A 19,156-nucleotide genomic window follows, 5' to 3' on the forward strand; every position below is an offset into this window, starting at 1 on the left:
AAAGAGAGAATTTTTGTTTAGTTCAGTGTAAAGATCGGAATATATTTCACCGATTAAATATATTTCGATCTTGCATTAAACTAAACAAATTTTGCTTTTTATTATATGCAAAAAAACGTTTAAAAAGACATTTTTACCTAGTACTAAATGAAAAGGGCGCCAAATATTAATACAACGTGACGTCATTTACGACGTCACTTAATTAAGTTGGTTTCCAGTACCGTGAACGCTTGTATTTCATTGAAACAACGCAACGGGCTCAAATATTCAAAACAGTGAAATTATCAAATTGATAATTTCACTGTTTCAAACAGTGAAATTACCAGTTTTTATTTCACTGATATATTTCTATAAACCACCGAAAAGCATGTAATAAATTTATTTGTATTGCAGATTATTTAATATTTGCTGATTTTGTAATGAAGTTGAATGAATTTTCCTTTATAGGCAGAAGTGGTCTTACCTCATATTTCGGACGCCCTATTATGGATGGAAAAGAGCAGAATGTCGGGGCGTCATCACCGGCGAAACCTGCCTTACACATGCCCGACCCATTGTCAATAACGACTGCGTATTTCATCTGTATCTTCCATATATTGCTAGACTTCATGTGTTAAGCTGTCTTTAATAAAGTTGGAGTATTTCATGTCAAAATGAAAAAAAATAACCATATCACTAGAACAGGCAGTAAAATGATGATTCAAACAATTTTACCTAGAACACTTGAAAAGAATACTTTGACGGCAAATTCAATCATAATATATTCTTAAGTTGCTAAATACAAACTAAAACATTTGAAATAATAAGAAACTTACATCAAATCAAATAGTACACTTAAATGTCTACATATATACAATGTATATAGTTAATGTTAACTCATGCGTACCTCTTCCTACATGCATACAGATATAAAGATTTAAAAGTGAATGGTAGGTTAACTATACATTACATATATCTTGAAACACTACAAGTTAGAAAGTGTTTTTTTTTGGTAAATATACCAATGCTACTTTTTTGATTCGTCGTTATTAATAAGAACAAGAGCTGTCAATCAGTGCTTGACATAAGTTCAAAACCGACGATACCGACGCCGGGGGTAAGGACAAACGCCGGGGGTAAGGACAATGACTCTCTCTCCCCTATTCTTCGAATAGTCGAGCTAAACAATTATTGTTTATGACCAAGCTTCTGTATTTCCGAAATTAAAGCGTCATAAAATTTTGAAGAGAAGCAGATAAGATATGATTCAGACACATTTGCGATATCCTGTTTTAATTAATGATATAAATTTACGGCCTAACTTAATTTCATTAATGCTGACGTTGAGTTATTTTATATTATCAATACATGTAAACTACTAATAGTGCTTTATACGCTGATATAAATCATTTAACAATTGATATATAATAATTTTAAAACTAATATATTTATGTATGTTTATATACATGTATATGTATTATACTTACTGTAAAATATGTTTACTATCCACTCCGGTGAATAAATAACATACTGATTGCTGTATCTATACCTATTTCGTATACTTCATTTAACATGCTATATATGTATACACACACCTTTATCTGAAATATGTTTGTTTTTTGTACAAATCAATTGGGTACGACTTAAAAAGGAAATCCGTTTGTATATAAATAGCTATTACATGTACATTAATCTATAAATAGAAATTATGGTTTAAAATTGTACAAGGGAAGTAACTATTTGTTTTACATATTCAATCACGGAATCGTCGGTTATTATCTATAATAACCTTATTCGAACTTAAAATGTTGGGACATATATTATATTCAATAATATAAAAACGTTTTTAGACCACCGATCCTAAGCACAATTACGAACACAAATGAAACATGCATGTAGCAGATTTAAAGGCTTTTCATAAACTGAGAATTTAATTGATGCGTTATATATGTTAAGGATAATACTTAAAATATTTACTGTGACTACTTGCTTTTCGTTCCGGTGGATTCAAATATTATATACAGGCCTTAAAGTTTTCTCTGGTTTCATAATAATTTTTTAAAGTGACATTTACTAATATTTTTTCATTGTCAAGATGAGCTGAAAATTGACTTTATATTTTCAAAAGAGTGACTGTTTAAATGATATTTGACCAACAGATTATATTGGAAAATGTTTAAAAATATCTGCCTATAATATAGAAAGACTGCCCCACTCTTTTTATAAATTGAACATAACAGGTACATTTTAAGTTCTTTAATAAGTGAAGATCAAACAGGATTTATTCCAGGTCGGTTCCTTGGTGAAAATGTTAGATTAATTTATGATTTTAATGAATTTTACTGAACAAAATGGGCGTCCAGCAATGTTTTTACTTATTGATTTTGCCACTGCTTTTGATTCTATTTCATGGCAATTTATGTCAAAGGTTTTAGAGTTTTTTAATTTTGATGAAGACATTAAGTCTTGGATAAAAAATTTCTACAATAACATTCAGTCTTGTGTCACTGTAAATGGCCATTTGTCTGACTGGTTCTTCATTCATAGAGGCTGTAGACAAGGTGATCCCCTATCACCGTATTTATTTATTCTCTGCGCAGAAATTCTGTCAATGCTAATCAAACAAAATAAAGACATTAAAGGTGTTAAGATAAATAATAAGGAATTTCTAATATCACAGTATGCAGATGATACTACATTAATTTTAGATGGTTCAGAAAAATCTTTAAATACCTCTATAAATGTTTTAAAATTTTATGCTAAAATATCTGGTCTGCATGTTAATATTGAAAAAACAAATGCAGTTTAGATCGGATCTAGGAAAAATAATAACATGGAACTATGTCCACAACTAAATTTAAAATGGGGAAAAATCCTTTAAACTCTTAGGGGTAATATTTACACTGAATTTGGATGAAATTATTAAAGTTAACTATAATTCAAAAATCGAAGAAATTAAAACTATTTCCTATTTGGTCAAAAAGAATTCTTACACCATTGGGGAAAAATACAGTAATTAAAACTTTAGCAATTAAACCATTTAATAATGGATCTTCCTAGTTCTACAGACAATTTGATTAAAGAGATACAAACCTTATTTTACATTTTCTTTTTGGAACAATAATCCTGATAAAATAAAAAGAAGTGTAATAACTCAAAATTATGAAGATGGGGGAATAAGAATGGTAGATCTTACATCCGTCTTACCAGCCTTAAAACTTACATGGCTAAGGAGACTTTACAATAGTAAAGGTAAATACTTATCTTTAGTTGAAGCAATGTGTCCTTTTATTAAATCATATGATAAATTTGGTTCTGATTTTGTAAAATATAAAATAAAGGACATCAAACATATTTTCTGGAAAGAAATTGGGTCTGGCTATGTTTCCTATATGGAATCTTTAAATATAAGGTCATGGAATAAATTTTTATCTCTACCTGTTTGGTACAATCATAAGTTTAAGGTAAGTGGAAAATCCTTCATTGATAAATCTTTTCTTAACAGAGGAATAATATTTATAAATGATTTTATGAATGAAAATGGCAGCTTTTATACAGGAATTTCAAAACAAATATTTCTTTACCACAAACTTTTTACAATATAATAATATCATACACTCTTTTAGATCATATTTAGATTCCTTAAGAATTTCCCATAATTCAATAAAAGAAGTAAAATCCATTACAACCTTTATTTATTAAGATGATGAATACATCAGTAAAGGGTTGCAGAATATTCTATGATACACTTGTATAATAAATCCACTAATATTGTTTCTAAAATCAAAATGGTTAAGAGATCTAACACCAATCATCTAGACTGGAAAAATATATACAAGTTACCTTTTAAAATTTTAAATGAAACTAAATTACAATGGTTTCAATATAGGATAAATCACAGAATATTAGACACTAATCAACTTTTGCTTAAAATTGGTTTACGACAAGATGACTTGTGTACTTTTTGTCACACAGCGAGTGAAACTATACCACACCTGTTTTTTTATCTGTAATTTTGTGAATATATTTTGGCAAACTTTAAAGACATGGCTGAACCAATCCTCCCCTGCGGTAAATGTTAATTGGTCTACAAATAAATCAGTGATAAACCAGATAATCATACTTGCTAATTACTATATATATCAGAGTAAGATCAAAATGACGGTACCTGATTTTTCAACTTTTAAAAAGCATTTCTTTTCCTATTTTAAAGCAGAACATTTGGTTGCTGTCCAAACTTTTAATCTAAATAAGTTTAATATAATTTGGGCCCCACTAGCATCACTTACACCGACACAGGACAGGTAGAATATTTGTTTACTTTATATATATGCGTTTAATTAACACATAACTTAATGTTGTGATTTTTTTTTAAATCGTGGTTCGCTTGATTTTTGGTTTGCTCCATCTTTTAAATGTTTTTTTTTTTTGTTCAACAAGCTAGATAAAAAAAAACATCCACCTGACACTCTTGAACCTTTATTTTTCTTTTTTTTCTTCAAGCTTTAAACATTCATATGATTATGTTAGAACTATGCATTTAACATGGTTTGAATGGTTTGCTTACAGGAAAATCAATGTTCATTTTAGATTTTACGTGCTCAAAAAAAAACATTACTATATCCATTTATGGTAAAATAGAGAATAGGTCAAATATTAACTATAAATTATAAAGAAGTTTCTGAAAATGTCTATAGGTTTGTTTTTATGCATTTAGAAAATACTATAATTATGTAATGTCCTTGTGAACTTATATGAATTTATATACTATTGTATGTCTTTGTGAATTTCAAGATATGTGATAATGTTTGTATGTGAAATTAGAAAATAAAGTTACAAATTAAAAAAAAAATAACAGGTACATTCTAAATGATATTTACTGAAATTTCGTTTGAATCCGGTGGTTGTTTATTGTTTATGCGAAGTAAATTATTAAATCAAAAAGAATTATGGCAAAATGAAAATTTATTTTGACTCTTACCTGTTAAATCACTATATACCTTTAGATGGGCAAAATGTCACTTTAAGCATTGAAATCAATTGACCCTTGACCTGATAAATTTCTAAGACTGACATAACCATCTTCCATTTAAACTATGTCCATTACCAATCCTCGGGAATTCATAATAAAAATTACAGAGCAGTGGGGTACAGTTAAATGTAGTTCATTTTAATATCATTTCCAAAACAAGTTGGATGCACGCTACATTTTTATCAGTTCGCATATTTAATTTCAAAGACATAAATATATGTTAATTTATTATTTAAATTTCAATTATCATAACTTATGTCATTCCATATGTCATGATATCAAAACGACCGGATGAATGATATTGTAAACTTGATGCAATCGCGAGGGCAAAGAGCTGAACAAAGCAGCCCCACCCCCCACCCCCCTACAACCCCACCCGGACACCCTCTGAATGAAGGTGTGGAGTTTATGCAGAATGCTACTGTTGCTCGGCAACCGTTCTTGCTTCTTATGTCATGGATTCATATGCACGTAGCAATAAAGACAGCTAACCATTTTGAAGGGCGAAGTCAGTTTGGACGTTATGGCGACGCTTTAGAGGAGTTAGACTGGTCCGTTGGTGCTATTTTAAAAGCTCTAGAACAGCTCGGTCATGGAGATAATACGCTTATTTATTTCACGTCGGATAATGGCGGCCATCTTGAAATTGGGACGGACGGGGGTTATATCGGATTCCTAAAAGGTATGTTATTTCCAGCAAAATGCATGTGTGATAATTGTTGTTTTTGAACTAATATTACTACAGGCTGTCACCATTTTTTTCTTTGGCTTCTGACAAGATCGAGACTTTCTTGAGGCTGTACGTACAAAACCTTAATTTGACTTTACTGCTTACCCGGTCAATACCTGTTCCTGTTTAAACAGATAAAACCTAGAACCAAATCCACATGTAAAGGTAGAAAGTTGCCTTATGATTAAAAAGTTTTTGAAATATTATAGTGTTCAATGTTTTCTTTAATCAGTTGTTGTAATGTCAGAATAAATGTCAAAAAAGATAAAAGGAAAGAAACGGGGGGCATTTTGCATAGTTAAATACAAAAAAAATTATTCTAATGGACTCAAGCACTTTTTGTTCAATATAGGTTAAGCATAGATGGCCCGTCCAATGGAGTTCAGCATTTGCTTCAGAATGTATAATAAGCTCATACTATCGGCAATATCTTGTCGTTCTGGTGATTTTTCCCTCGGAATACAATTTTAATGGGTAGTGCCAAAATGCCAAACTTGTTTTCCGTTTAATTGACATCAAGTAAAAATATTAACATCTTTTATATTTTATTAGCTTAGTTAATGAATATGTCAAATTGATGCCACCATTAAGTTAATTACATTTGTTTGTAAACATTTTCTATCACAGGAGGCAAGACACATGGTGCTCCAGATGGCGGGATTCGAGTACCAGGTATAGTTAAATGGCCGGGCGTCCTTCCACGTGGAAAGGTTACGGACGAACCCACTTCATTGATGGACATATACAATCTTGTCTCGACTGCAGTCGGGGCAAATTTACCGCCAGATAGAGAAATAGACGGAGAAGATATTTTACCTCTATTGAAAGGTGACGTTTCGGTGTCGCTGCGTGAATTCATGTTCCACTACTGCGGAAACAGGTTAGAATCGGCTAGATACAGGCCAAAAGGTGGTATGTGACATTTTAATTAACTTACATTTGTCTCTCTTAAAGTATATATTATTTAGTTACAGTATTTTATAACATAGTCAAGTTTTAGAGAGCGTTTTAATATTTAAGTTTAGGTAAAACATATGTGTTTCATTTAACTGATACATTGTAGGAGTCACGTGTAGACACGTTGTGATGACATATGTAGGGTCCGAAATAATTTCTGTCATTGCAAAACGAAATTAATCTCCAGTGCATTTTTAGAAAATCGTGTAACACTATGTATTCCTTATGAGAGAAAAGTTAAACAGAAAACGATTTATTTTGAAATGTATGATAACTCGTATGTTTTGGCGAAACCTGGTCTTAAAGTTCTCTCCAAAAGTCAGTTAAGGTTTTGGAACTAATTTCGTAATTTGTAAGAATTGCATGGTAATAAATGTTTCAACTTTGATTGACTTCTTCTAATTACAGGTTCAAAAACATGGAAACTGGTAACACATGAACCAAATTTAATCCCCGGATCAAAATTATGCCAGTTTGTCTGCAGTTGCAATTTAAAAATTCACTTAGCAACGCCTAAACTCTATGATATGACCTCTGACCCTGGTGAAACCACACCCATTGACAGCAACTCCAAACTGTACAGAAATATAACGCCCATTATACAAAATGCTATTTATAACCACAAAAATTCTATAAAACCAGTTGAAAGTCAGTTTACATGGGCAAAACTCGCGCCCAAACTAGCATGGCAACCATGTTGTAATGGACACTTTCCTTTCAACTGTGAATGCACTGATCCAAAATATTCGGAAAATTTCACTATGATTATGTAGGTATGTCAAACCATATTTTAACATTTATGGCTTTATGCTATACGTATTCAATTGATTGATATTCCTGATATTTATTGCGATATCTGTGAAAATAACAAAATAATACAAAAATAAATATACATTAATGTAACGATTAGTTTCTTATGTTTTTATCGTTAGCCAGGATGTCAATCAAGTGCATTGTGTAATCATATATTTTATAACTTCATAAATGATATGTAAATTAAACAAAATCACAATTTATTAAAATTTTAGCATAGACATGCTTCGAGTTTTCTGAAGCTAGCATATGGAACGCCGTGACTGTCTTATGTAATCAAAGTTTTTGTTATTTTGTGAAACGATGATATTATTTTGTCGTTTGAGCGTGTTAACATGTGCAATTTACATCATGTCTTGTCAAAGGAACATGCTGACTTGTACAAACAACATTTTAACTTGTCAAATGATTATGATGACATGTGCAGACAACATCCTAACTTGTCAAAGTATCGTGATGACTTGTGCAAACAACATGTTAACTTGTCAAAGTATAATGATGACTTGTGCAAATGACATGGTAACTTGTCAAAATGTAATGATGACTTGTGCAAACGACATGTTAACCTGTCGAATTATTGTGATGACATGTGCAAACAGCATGTTAACTTGTCAAAGTGTCATGATGACTTGTGCAAACGCCATGTTAACTTGTCAAAGTATAATGATGACTTGTGCAAACGACAAGTTAACTTGTCGAATTATCGTGATGACATGTGCAAACAGCATGTTAACTTGTCAAAGTATCATGATGACTTGTGCAAACAGCATGTTAACATGTCAAATTACCATGATGACTTGTGAAGACATCATGTGAACTTGTCAAAGAATCGTGATGACTTGTGCAAATGACATGTTATCTTGTATCATGATGACATGTCAAAACGTACTGTTAACTTGTCAAAGTATTATGATAACTTGTGCAAATACCATGCTAACATGTCAAAATTCCATGATGACATGTGTAAACAGCATGTTAACTTGTCAAATTATCGTTATGACATGTGCATACAGCATGTTAACTTGTCCAAGTATCATGATGACTTGTGCAAACGACATGTTAACTTGTCCAAGTGTAATGATGACTTGTACAAATGCCATGTTAACTTGTCAAAATTTCATGATGACATATGCAAACAGTATGTTAACTTGTCAAACCATCGTGATAACATGTGCAAACAACATGCTTACTTGTCCAAGTATCATGGTGACTTGTGAAAGCGACATGTTAACTTGTCAAAATTTCATGATGACAAGTGCAAACAGCATGTTAATTTGTCAAGGTATCGTGATGACTTGTGCAAATGCCATGTTATCTTGTCAAATTATCATGATGACTTGTACAAACAACATGTTAATTTGTCAAAGAATCGTGATGACTTGTGCAAAACACATGTTAACTTGTTAAGGTATTATGAGCATGTCATCACGATAATTCGACAAGTTAACATGCTGTTTGCACATGTCATCATGACATTTTGACAAGTTAACATGTCGTTTGCACAAGTCATCATGTTATTTTGACAAGTTAACATGTCGTTTGCACAAGTCATCATGATACTTTGACAAGATAACATGTTGTCTGCACATGTCATAATGATTATTTGACAAGTTAACATACTGTTTGGACAAGTCAGCATTGTCTTTAGACAAGATATGATGTAAATTGCACATGTTAATATGGTTAAATGACAAAATAATATCATCATTTCAGAAGATAACAAAAATATTGATAGCATAAGACAGTCACGGCGTTCCATACTAGCATCACAATAGAATGTATAGGTATAAAAAAGATAAAATAGTCACATGTCCTTTCGTTTGTACCATTCTCTATAAACTTTAACTAGAATTGTTCCATTGCGGTTTGCAATAATAATCGACCTTAATTTGAGGCTCTATTTAATTCCATAACATCATTGCTAAATCTGCTAGCAAAAATTACCACAATCCATAAATGTCGTACTCTCTCTCTCTACTGATTCCCCTTGGCGATAGATCTGTAGTGAAGTACCGGTTATACAGAAAAATGGCTACACAAATCTTATCATTCAGTTTTTAATCTTTATACATTGTATTTTGTTCTCTCGACTTCAATACCATCTTTGACATATTAATATCATCACGAACTTTGCCATTTAAATTGGCCATCACGTCTTTTCCAGAAGAAAAAAAACCCTAATAAAAACACTTCCGGTGTACAATTGTCGGCCCATTTTCCTCATATTCTGTTTTACTGACCCACATATCTTGAAAAATTGATAGCGAGGCTATAATTGAGCCTCCAATCCACACAGAGTACTTTCTTCCAGGCGGTGCTACGACCTTGACTATATTTTTTAGAGGAACCAAGCGTTTCAGATCTTGTTCTACTCTTTCTTTCATTCCTACAAAGAATTAAATAACATGATACTGATATTAGAGAATTAAAGAAGAAAAGATGATATAATTAAAGTTATATTTGAATTAATAATATTGCTGAAAATAATGAATTTTCTAGTTGGATTTATCGTTATGTGTTCGTTCCTTGTATCAGTGTATGCACCGCAAATTATTTAGTATATTTCCCTGTGAAAGTCTAAAGAGTTTTGCATTTATAAAGGCGCACCTGTCAGCTTCCGTCTTTAAAGGATTCGTGGACGTATGAGAACAAAATCGTTTGAATAAGATATGTATATTGCAGATTTTACTTATTTACCTGGGAACATAGTGGACCCTCCCGAGAGGATAATATTGACGTAATAATGTCTTCTAAGGTCAATGTCACATTTCATAATAGATTCATGTACCATGTTACTGAAACCAAACTGTTCTTTGCCTGAAAATATACATAAACACATGATAAGATATTTATCTATCAACATGTTAAGATGGGAAAATAAAAAATAGCTATAAGTTATTAATTTAGTGATTCAAATTTAAATATAAAACAATCCAGAACACTCGACATTTTATTTTGGTTATTTTTTATTAATAACACAATCTCATATACTAGGCTTTTCTTCTTCAATCCCTCTCGATATGGGCACGTTACGGAAATGCACCTTGAGGTAATGCCATCTTAAGTATCAAGGGTGGCTGCTGAGTATCTCGAGAGGGTGTGGCCTTACAAAGCGCCGTCTGGAGGAACGATGCATTGACTCGAGACAAAAATTTGCCGGTTGTATCATGCAAAGGTTTGGGAAGTCTTTGAACCATGGGACGAAGGAAAAGTCTTTGCGCCAAAAAAGACTGCACCGTGGTTCACAGAAAGGGACCGGCAATGTGCATATATTCTCTGGTGAGTATAAATAAACAAACGCTAGAACTCGGCTTTGTGTTACTGTTCGTTTGTGGCGTCCATTTTGGATACGATGAACGCGACAACTTATGATGATTTCGTAAGATCTACTCATACATTAATTACCTTGACCACCGTTTCAAAAAAGGTTACGAACCTAATAGAGTGTGATCGAATAACGCCTCAGCGCAACGAAATCTTTCACTCCCAATTACAATTTTCTGACCATCCGGAAGTTCATACGTCATATCATTTGCGGAAGTACATTCTGTCGTCTGCAATTCCTTCTGGAAGTCTAGTGCGACATATCCTAGTTTTTCTTTAATATCTCGGACAATTTCCATCTCGGCTGAAATAAAATTATGGTATAAAAACTAATTGTTACTCTGCAGTTTAGATTTGAATCTGAGAAGTAAATGTAAATGACCTTGACATTGTTTGACCAAATGTGAACAGCCGTGAATCATATCTACTTCATTGTAAAAGATTCGATTTTGGTATAATTATATACCCAGCAGGCACTCGACGTTGTTTCAACGTTGAAACAACGTTGAAATATGGTCGTGACGTTGTTCAACCAATATTCAACTATAAACGACCATACGGATATATAGCCAATGTATATACAACGTTGATTCAACGTTGTTTATGGTCGAAGTTTTACATTTAGTTTAATCATTATATAAACTTTTATACCACTAATTTTGTGTTATTATTCCTATATTGAATTTGTCTGTAAGTGATTTTTGTCAGGAAAATTTGCGTTACAATCTTTTTCCGTATATTCAAAATTAGTGCTGAAACTAAATAATTTTTCACTTTCTATTAACGCTTTAAATATTAATTGCTATGTTTTGTTGTTTGTTGTTTTATTTTTAGTTCTTTATGAATAATATTAATTAATAAATTGATATTAGTCAAAACTAACGCTGGTCAGGGGAAGTAATTGTTGCGTGTCTATGATTATCGTTCGTGCAAATGGTGGCACTGTTTGGAAAATTTAAAAACAACACGACTGGCAATTTATTTGGATTTCGGAGGTATTACCGTAATGTTTTACTTTAGTTTACTGATTATTTTCTAAAATATTATTATTTATTCTTAAAATTCTACTTTAATTTATTTTATGAAATAAATAAGAGATGAAAACACATGATTGAGTTGATTTGACACGTTTTCGCGACCTAATTGAAAGATGTACGTGGGATCGGTAGGCCTTGTAAGCATGAAGTTATTGATGTCCTTGGCAATTTATGATTTTACAAATCTTGTTTTACTTTAATTTATTTTTCATATTATTAAACAATTGTCTGTACTATATCCTAAGTAGAATTTAATCAATTATAAAATTGAAACCTATAAAGTAGTTCGGCCCACATAATTTACGCCCCAAGACGATTCGTCAATATATATAACTATGTTTATATTTTAGTGATAGTATAATACAGTGTTTATTAGTTTGAAAAAAATACAATATTATTAAGTTAAATAACAAATTTGAGTGTTAAACAGTTAAAGTTTAATAGTCGTAAATTTATGGGGAATAATAAATCTATTTCTATTTTATTATATATTATTTTATATTCTAGATCCTGGCCCTGGTTGAAATTTAGAGTATATTGCAGCTGTAGCCTGTATACCATAGATCCAACATGAAAAGGACTGTCAGGTTTGTTAAATTGAAATGTATTCTTATTAATTAATATATTTGAATTTCTTTACTATACAAAGTATTAATTTTTCAACTACTGGATATTTATCTTGTCTTAAAATATATTATTTTCGGAATATTCGTGTAACATTATTTATATAAAATTTACATGTTTGTTGATTTCAGGATGCTGCATTAAATGGTCTTAGCTAGAGCCTAGAATGTTAATTTCTTGGGAATATGCTGCAAGGAACTGAGGGGGAGCAGTTTTTCTTACCAATCATAGGTGAGACTTTTAAATACATGTGTAGCTTCTTTTTAAAAAGGTTTTGTTGTCTTATATACAGTATTTGCTGTCAATATTAACTTAGATATGTTTCAATTTCTATGCTGTTTTATGATGTAAATCTTAGAGAAAAGCATTTAAAGATAAAAACAAATCACTAAGTTGAATAATTATATGTATAATTTGAGATTGACCAAGTCACTTTTAACTACAAACTTCTTATTTTTATTTGCAGAAGCAGTAAGAGACAGCCAAAGAAGTACTCAAACACTTGACATGCCCAGAAAGATCTAGAAGAAAATATTGGAACAGATTGTAGTTTAATTGTTAAAACTATTAAAGTGAATTTTAGCTGGACTTGAACTGTATTTTTGAAATAAAATATCTGAAGTATTTAATATTGTCTTGATATTTTGTTAATCTTGGTTACTTTGCTTTACATCCAAAAATTAAAGTATGATGGGTTTTCAATGTTGAAATGACATTGAAACTTCAACGTTGTGCCAACGTTGAAGCTGCAACGTTGTGCCAACGTTGAAGCTGCAACGTTGTATCAACGTTGAAATTTCAACATTGTTTCAACTTTCAAATCCGAATATAAATCCAACCTTATTTCAACGTTGAAATCTGACCATAATTCAACGTTGAAACAACGTTGATGTGCCTGCTGGGTAACTTAATAGATGTCAATGAAAAATACATGGCAGAGCCTTGAATTTTGCTACTTTAAGGATGATACGAAAGTAAATAAGGTTTATTCTGCCAAATGTATATGTTTGTTGAGCTTTAAATAAGTTTGATCAAAACAAATAAGTAATTGATAACATAGAATTAAAGACTTTATGTTTGCGTTGATATTTTCAATAACACGTGATGACTAGTATTTATACCGGAAGTGTTGAAACTATATCCGCCTTTTTGTAGAAGTTTGGCTAAGTAGTGTGTCAGATCCCTCCCTGCAACGTCAGTTCTTAAAATGGCGTTAGGTATAGGATAAACTGAAATAAATCAAATAGTTTGTGTAGGAATACATCGAACATTATCAATTTATATTTAAACTTTGAAGAATACTTTTGGAATAGTTTTGAAAACTAATTGTACAAACCATGATAATCTTCTTTTGTTCGAAGTAAAATCAACATGACAATGATCGAATTTTAGTATTTGAATATAAGCTGATCCTGTGTTGGTTTACATGTCAACAGCGTCATCCTATTCACGTTATGTTCTTCAAAATTTAGGAAATAAAGCAGGAGGAAGGTAATGACTTAACTTGTCACATCTTTATCTTGATTAGCTTTAGTGAGAATGTACAGGTCTGGAAAACCATAAAAGCAATCAAGTCCTGCACATCCCAAAGCAAAAAAAAAAAAATATAAAATCATACCGTAATTACATAAGTTGTATAATTAATAACAGTTGCATGAGCTTAAAACTTTGGAAAATGAGATTTCCTCATACAATTACAGCAGCCGTGTTTGTAAATATGAACGTCATGATTATCCAATGAAAAGCTACGTTACAAACATGCAGCATTATAATAATTATATGGATATTATATGTTATTTGGGTTTTGGAGTGATATATTATACAAATATGGACTTTTTAGCTGTTGAATATGATGTGATATGTACTGAAAAAATTAATATTGACCGAGGCGATAGCCGAGGTCAATATTAATTTTTCAGTACATATCACATCATATTCAACAGGTAAAAAGTACATATCTGTTTTATTATATAACTTATAAATAGCTTTTATATGGCTTATCACATCTGCCATTGCATACAACGGAAATTATTATTTTTCAGCTTGTCTGCTGTTTCCATTATTTGGCCCTTTCCATTGGCATGCTACCCTGTAAACATGCAGTGGTTGGGCCAACAACGGAAAATCGTCATAGGAAAATCGTTGTTGGGCCATGGTTGACCCAACTCTAATTAACATGTACTATAAATGCAGTTGTTGGCCCAACGTCGAACCAACCATAAGTTAACGCCAGCGACATTTCTGCATTGGCCATATAACGATAAATATGTACTTTAAAACAGATGTTGGGCCAACGTTTGACCAACGATACATTTTCGTCAAATATATTACTGCACATGACCCAAAATTTATTTTTTTAAAGACAGATCTAGATATGCATGTAGATATTTTACTGTATATAAACAGTACACTACAATGAGTAAAGACTAAAGTTTATAAAGTTTTTTTGAAGCCATGTTCAATATTGTCACATTCAAGAAATACTCATATAAATTAAATGAGAAATGTAAAAAAATAATTACTTTTTGAGTCTAGAAATGACCAAAGCCCAGGCTATGCAGTAGTAGGGGATATGTATCAATAGATCTATAGAAATCTTGAAGATCTGATGTATAATCTAAAGCAATTATACATGTGCTGGAATAACCATAATAAACCTCCGGAATCTTCCACTCTGAACTCTAATTAACCTCTGGTTATGTTATCAATGAATGGAAATAGGATCATTTTGGCACTACCCATCCTTTCCCTCGCTTGATTTCGAAGCTGCGTGGACGTGTTTACAGATAGATCTAAATAAATTTGTATTAGACTGCAATTTCTCAACACTGAAAAATGTAAGTAGATCTAGAGTTTTTTACTTTAATCTTTTAAATAAACCCTTCTAATATAGTAATGTATTTAAACCTGCACGGAATTAGTGTTTTAAAACCTGTTATACTATCCACGTGACCAGGTCATGTGATTAATACAAAATGGCGGATTGGTAAAGGAAAATACTTTGATGTTTTCAGGTAAACAAGCCAGAATGAATTTGATTTTTGTAATGAAATTAAAACCATTTAATTATATCAGTGTTTATCAGCTTAAAATATGATATGTTTATAGTTTTACATCTGAATTTATTGTGATAACTGCAAAAAATTGCAAGTTAGTAAAAACTGACAAGCTACAATTAGCACTGCAGTGTTAAGCTCATACAATCTGTTCTGAGTATAAATAGGTAATTATGATTGATTATGAGTTATTTGCAAAATTCTGCTTTGTTACTAGACTTTTTAACAGTTACACCACTCATTGCAGTAGAGTGTATACGAAACTTTGTGTAAATTTAATTTGAAGTGTAACTTCGCATTAAACACAAATTACTTTACCCGACTGCAAAAATTGTTTTTATTTCATTTCAGACAGCAAATTTATGTCTAATTGGGAGAGCATTGTTCGCCATGTTATGTCTCACACTTTGTCTCAGGAAGTTGCCCTAGAATACAACTGGGTTGGAAAAGGCTCGAAAAAAACATTCGAAAAACTTAGACTTAAAAAAGTCATATTAGGTTTGTATTTTTACTTTTTCAAAGGTGATTTCACCGGTGCTAGAAAATTATTTTACACCGTGGGTGTAAGATGTGACTCTTGTGTTGTAAATGATCATCATAACTCTATTTGTATTTTGACAGAATTATGCCCCTTTTTAACTTAAAAATTTTAGGTTAAAATTTTTAATTATGTCAAATATCTCTGTTACTATTAAATCTATTGACTTGTAATTTAAAATATTTCTTTACTATCAAAGTCTTATCCCCTTAGCTCTATTTGCATTTTGACAGATTTATGTGCTTTTTTACTAGTAAATTATAATTAGTAGTGTATATTTAAATAAAATCAGTAAACTGTATAAATTTCAGATGCTGTAAGAGGAAGAAGACAGGGGTCTACTAATAATGAAATCGAGAAGACAATGAAGGAGTGCCTAAGATATGCCAAGGATAGGGAAGGCGGGCGGAGGAAGAGATTGACTAAAAAGTTGCAACAACAAAGAGAAGAAAATGAAAATGATATGTGAACAACATTTAGTAATAAATTGTAGTAATTAGTATATATTTTGTTCTTTTATGAAAACAAGGCATTGGGCCAACGAAGGGCCAATGTTTATTGTAGGAAACCAGTCAGTGGGCCAACGGGGGGCCAACAAGAAGAAGGGAAACCAGTTGTTGGGCCAACAGAGGGCCAACGATAGGAAGGAAAACCAGTCATTGGGCCAATGGAGGGCCAACGATAAGAGTAGGAAAGCAGTCGTTGGGCCAACCATATACCAACCGTTGGCCCAACGTTGCCCCAATTAGCAAATTGACATTGGGCCAACGTTGGCATTATGTGTTGGGCCAACAAAGCAAATGTAATTGGCCCAACGTTGGGCCAACTACTGTCTGCTATCTGGGTAATCCCTATTGTTCATAAAAATGTAAAACGGTAACTAAAATAGACTAATTTGACTCTTATGTCCACCCCACTCAACGTTTTTAGCATAAAATATAGAATAATAACAACAAACTTGGCGTGATGTCACGTCAAAGTCTCGCGTCTTTTAGGGATTTCCAGAAAATCTATTTTTAGAAGAAAAACCGGTGAATATACTCTGAAAATCTATTTTTAGGAAAAAAACAGTGAATATACTCTGATATTGACCTGTTATTTTTTACAAAAAGTTGCTTGTTAGCCAATCAGGGAAAGGCATTTCAAAGCTATTTATAGATTATATAATAAATGGATATATTACCTGCTAAGATATTTTATCTTGGCAGGTAATATATCCACATATATCACTCCAAAACCAAAATAATAATTTTATTACCCTTCCCCTGCCGAGTTTAGACGATGTTTTAAAAAATCATTGCTGTTTCAAATGAAACGTCGAAATAAGATTCCCTTTAGGGTACCTCTTCATCACAACATGACGTCACATAAGTACATGACGTAATTTTCCCGTACCTAACGAATGTAAACAAGAGAAAAGGAGTAGTCTATTGAACGCACTTTTTTGTAATTAATATCAAGCTTTCACAATGTCATATTTCTTTTTAATACTGATGGGAATATGTATCATTACTCTTCTTTGGTAAATATTTATCATTTGACAGTTAAAAAGTGCTTATAGATCGGAATTTACACCGCGTAAAATCGAACCGTACGCGCATCACCTCAGCGCATGTTGTTTACAACGTTGGGTACCCAACGGGGAAATTTAGTGTGTATATTACCCGTCTGGCTCGGTTATATCAATTTCTCTCGGGTGATCAATATCCAATCAAAAAGGCGGAAAAAATCTGGAAGGGTAATAAATATTATATGTTATTTTGGTTTTGGAGTGATATATGTGGATATATTACCTGTTAAGATATTATATCACCCGAGCCGTCAGGCGAGGGTGATATTTTATCTTGGCAGGTAATATATCCACATACATCACTCCAAAACCAAAATAATAATTTTATTACCCTTCCCCTGCCGAGTTTAGACGATTTAATCATTGCTGCTTCAAATGAAACGTCGAAATATGATTCCCTTTAGGATACCTCTTCGTCACAACATGACGTCACATAAATACATGACGTATTTTTCCCGTACCTTACGAAAGTAAACAAGAGAAAAGGAGTAGTCTATTGAACGCACTTTTTTGTAATTATTATCAAGCTTTCACAAGGTCATATTTGTTTTCGATACTGATGGTAATATGAATCATTACTCTACTTTGGTAAATATTGATCATTTGACAGTTAAAAAGTGCTTTTAAATCGGAATTTACACCGCGTAAAATCGAACCGTACGCGCATCATCTCAGCGCATGTTGTTTACAACGTTGGGTACCAAACGGGGAAATTCAGTGTGTATATTACCCGTCTGGCTCGGTTATATCAATTTCTTTCGGGTGATCAATATCCAATCAAAAAGGCGGAAAAAATCTGGAAGGGTAATAAATATATATATATATTTTTTTTTTTTGGGGGGGGGGGGGATTGTTTAAATTAACTTACTGCCTTCAACAGGAACAATATGAGTGACGCCATCACCAGAATCTATTACGACACCAGCATGCCTACCTGATGCAAATATTGTAAGTACTGCCTGGATACTCACGTAAAATGCTGGGGTGTTGAATTTCTCAAACATTATCTGTAAAATAAGTATGACTGTATAAAACAAAATAAGCCGCTAGATTACATGACTTTAAACCACTATTTGACATGGTCTTTTATCTTTTTGCAAACGCATGTTATATAATTACTTATATTATTATACCCCCGCACAACGAAGTTGTAAGGGGGATATACTGGAATCAGCTTGTCCGTCCGGACGTCTCCCCGCCCGGCCGTCCGTCGGTTTTTCCTTGTCCGCCAAATAACTTAAGATTCCTTTGACCCACAGTCTTCATATTTAGCATGCAGGTTAGTCATGACTAGAAGATGATCCCTATTGATTTTGAGGTTGCTGGGTCAAAGGTCAAGGTCACAGGGGCCTTGAATTAAAAAGCTTGTCCGCCCAAAAACTTAAGATTTCATTGACCCATAGTCTTCATATTTGGCATGCAGGTTAGTCTTGACTAGTAGATGACCCCTATTTATTTTGAGGTAATTGGCAGTCAAAGGTCAAGGTCACAGGGGT

The 19,156-nt window shown here is 32.3% G+C and overlaps 3 protein-coding genes across 3 annotated transcripts; 2 read left to right on the forward strand and 1 right to left on the reverse strand.

The window, feature by feature from the left end:
• Nucleotides 1-5,302: 5,302 nt before the first annotated feature.
• LOC132717717 (arylsulfatase D-like) lies at nt 5,303-7,601 on the forward strand. The gene is made up of 3 exons (XM_060701302.1): nt 5,303-5,732; nt 6,357-6,653; nt 7,107-7,601. The coding sequence occupies exons 1-3, from the start codon at nt 5,303-5,305 to the stop codon at nt 7,469-7,471; spliced, it is 1,092 nt and encodes a 363-aa protein (XP_060557285.1). The 3' UTR covers nt 7,472-7,601.
• Nucleotides 7,602-9,554: 1,953 nt separating this feature from the next.
• LOC132717551 (uncharacterized) lies at nt 9,555-18,706 on the reverse strand (the record flags this gene model as incomplete). The annotated part of the gene is made up of 5 exons (XM_060701074.1): nt 9,555-9,897; nt 10,209-10,328; nt 10,948-11,139; nt 13,618-13,725; nt 18,529-18,706. Coding segments are annotated over 5 exons (807 nt in total), but the record flags the coding sequence as incomplete, so codon positions are not given.
• LOC132717637 (uncharacterized) lies at nt 14,972-16,590 on the forward strand. The gene is made up of 3 exons (XM_060701187.1): nt 14,972-15,510; nt 15,904-16,050; nt 16,402-16,590. The coding sequence occupies exons 1-3, from the start codon at nt 15,501-15,503 to the stop codon at nt 16,557-16,559; spliced, it is 315 nt and encodes a 104-aa protein (XP_060557170.1). The 5' UTR covers nt 14,972-15,500; the 3' UTR covers nt 16,560-16,590.
• Nucleotides 18,707-19,156: the final 450 nt, after the last annotated feature.

This window comes from Ruditapes philippinarum, unplaced genomic scaffold, assembly GCF_026571515.1.
Source record: "Ruditapes philippinarum isolate M1 unplaced genomic scaffold, ASM2657151v2 ctg16400_1_1_1_1, whole genome shotgun sequence".
NCBI lineage: Eukaryota > Metazoa > Mollusca > Bivalvia > Venerida > Veneridae > Ruditapes > Ruditapes philippinarum.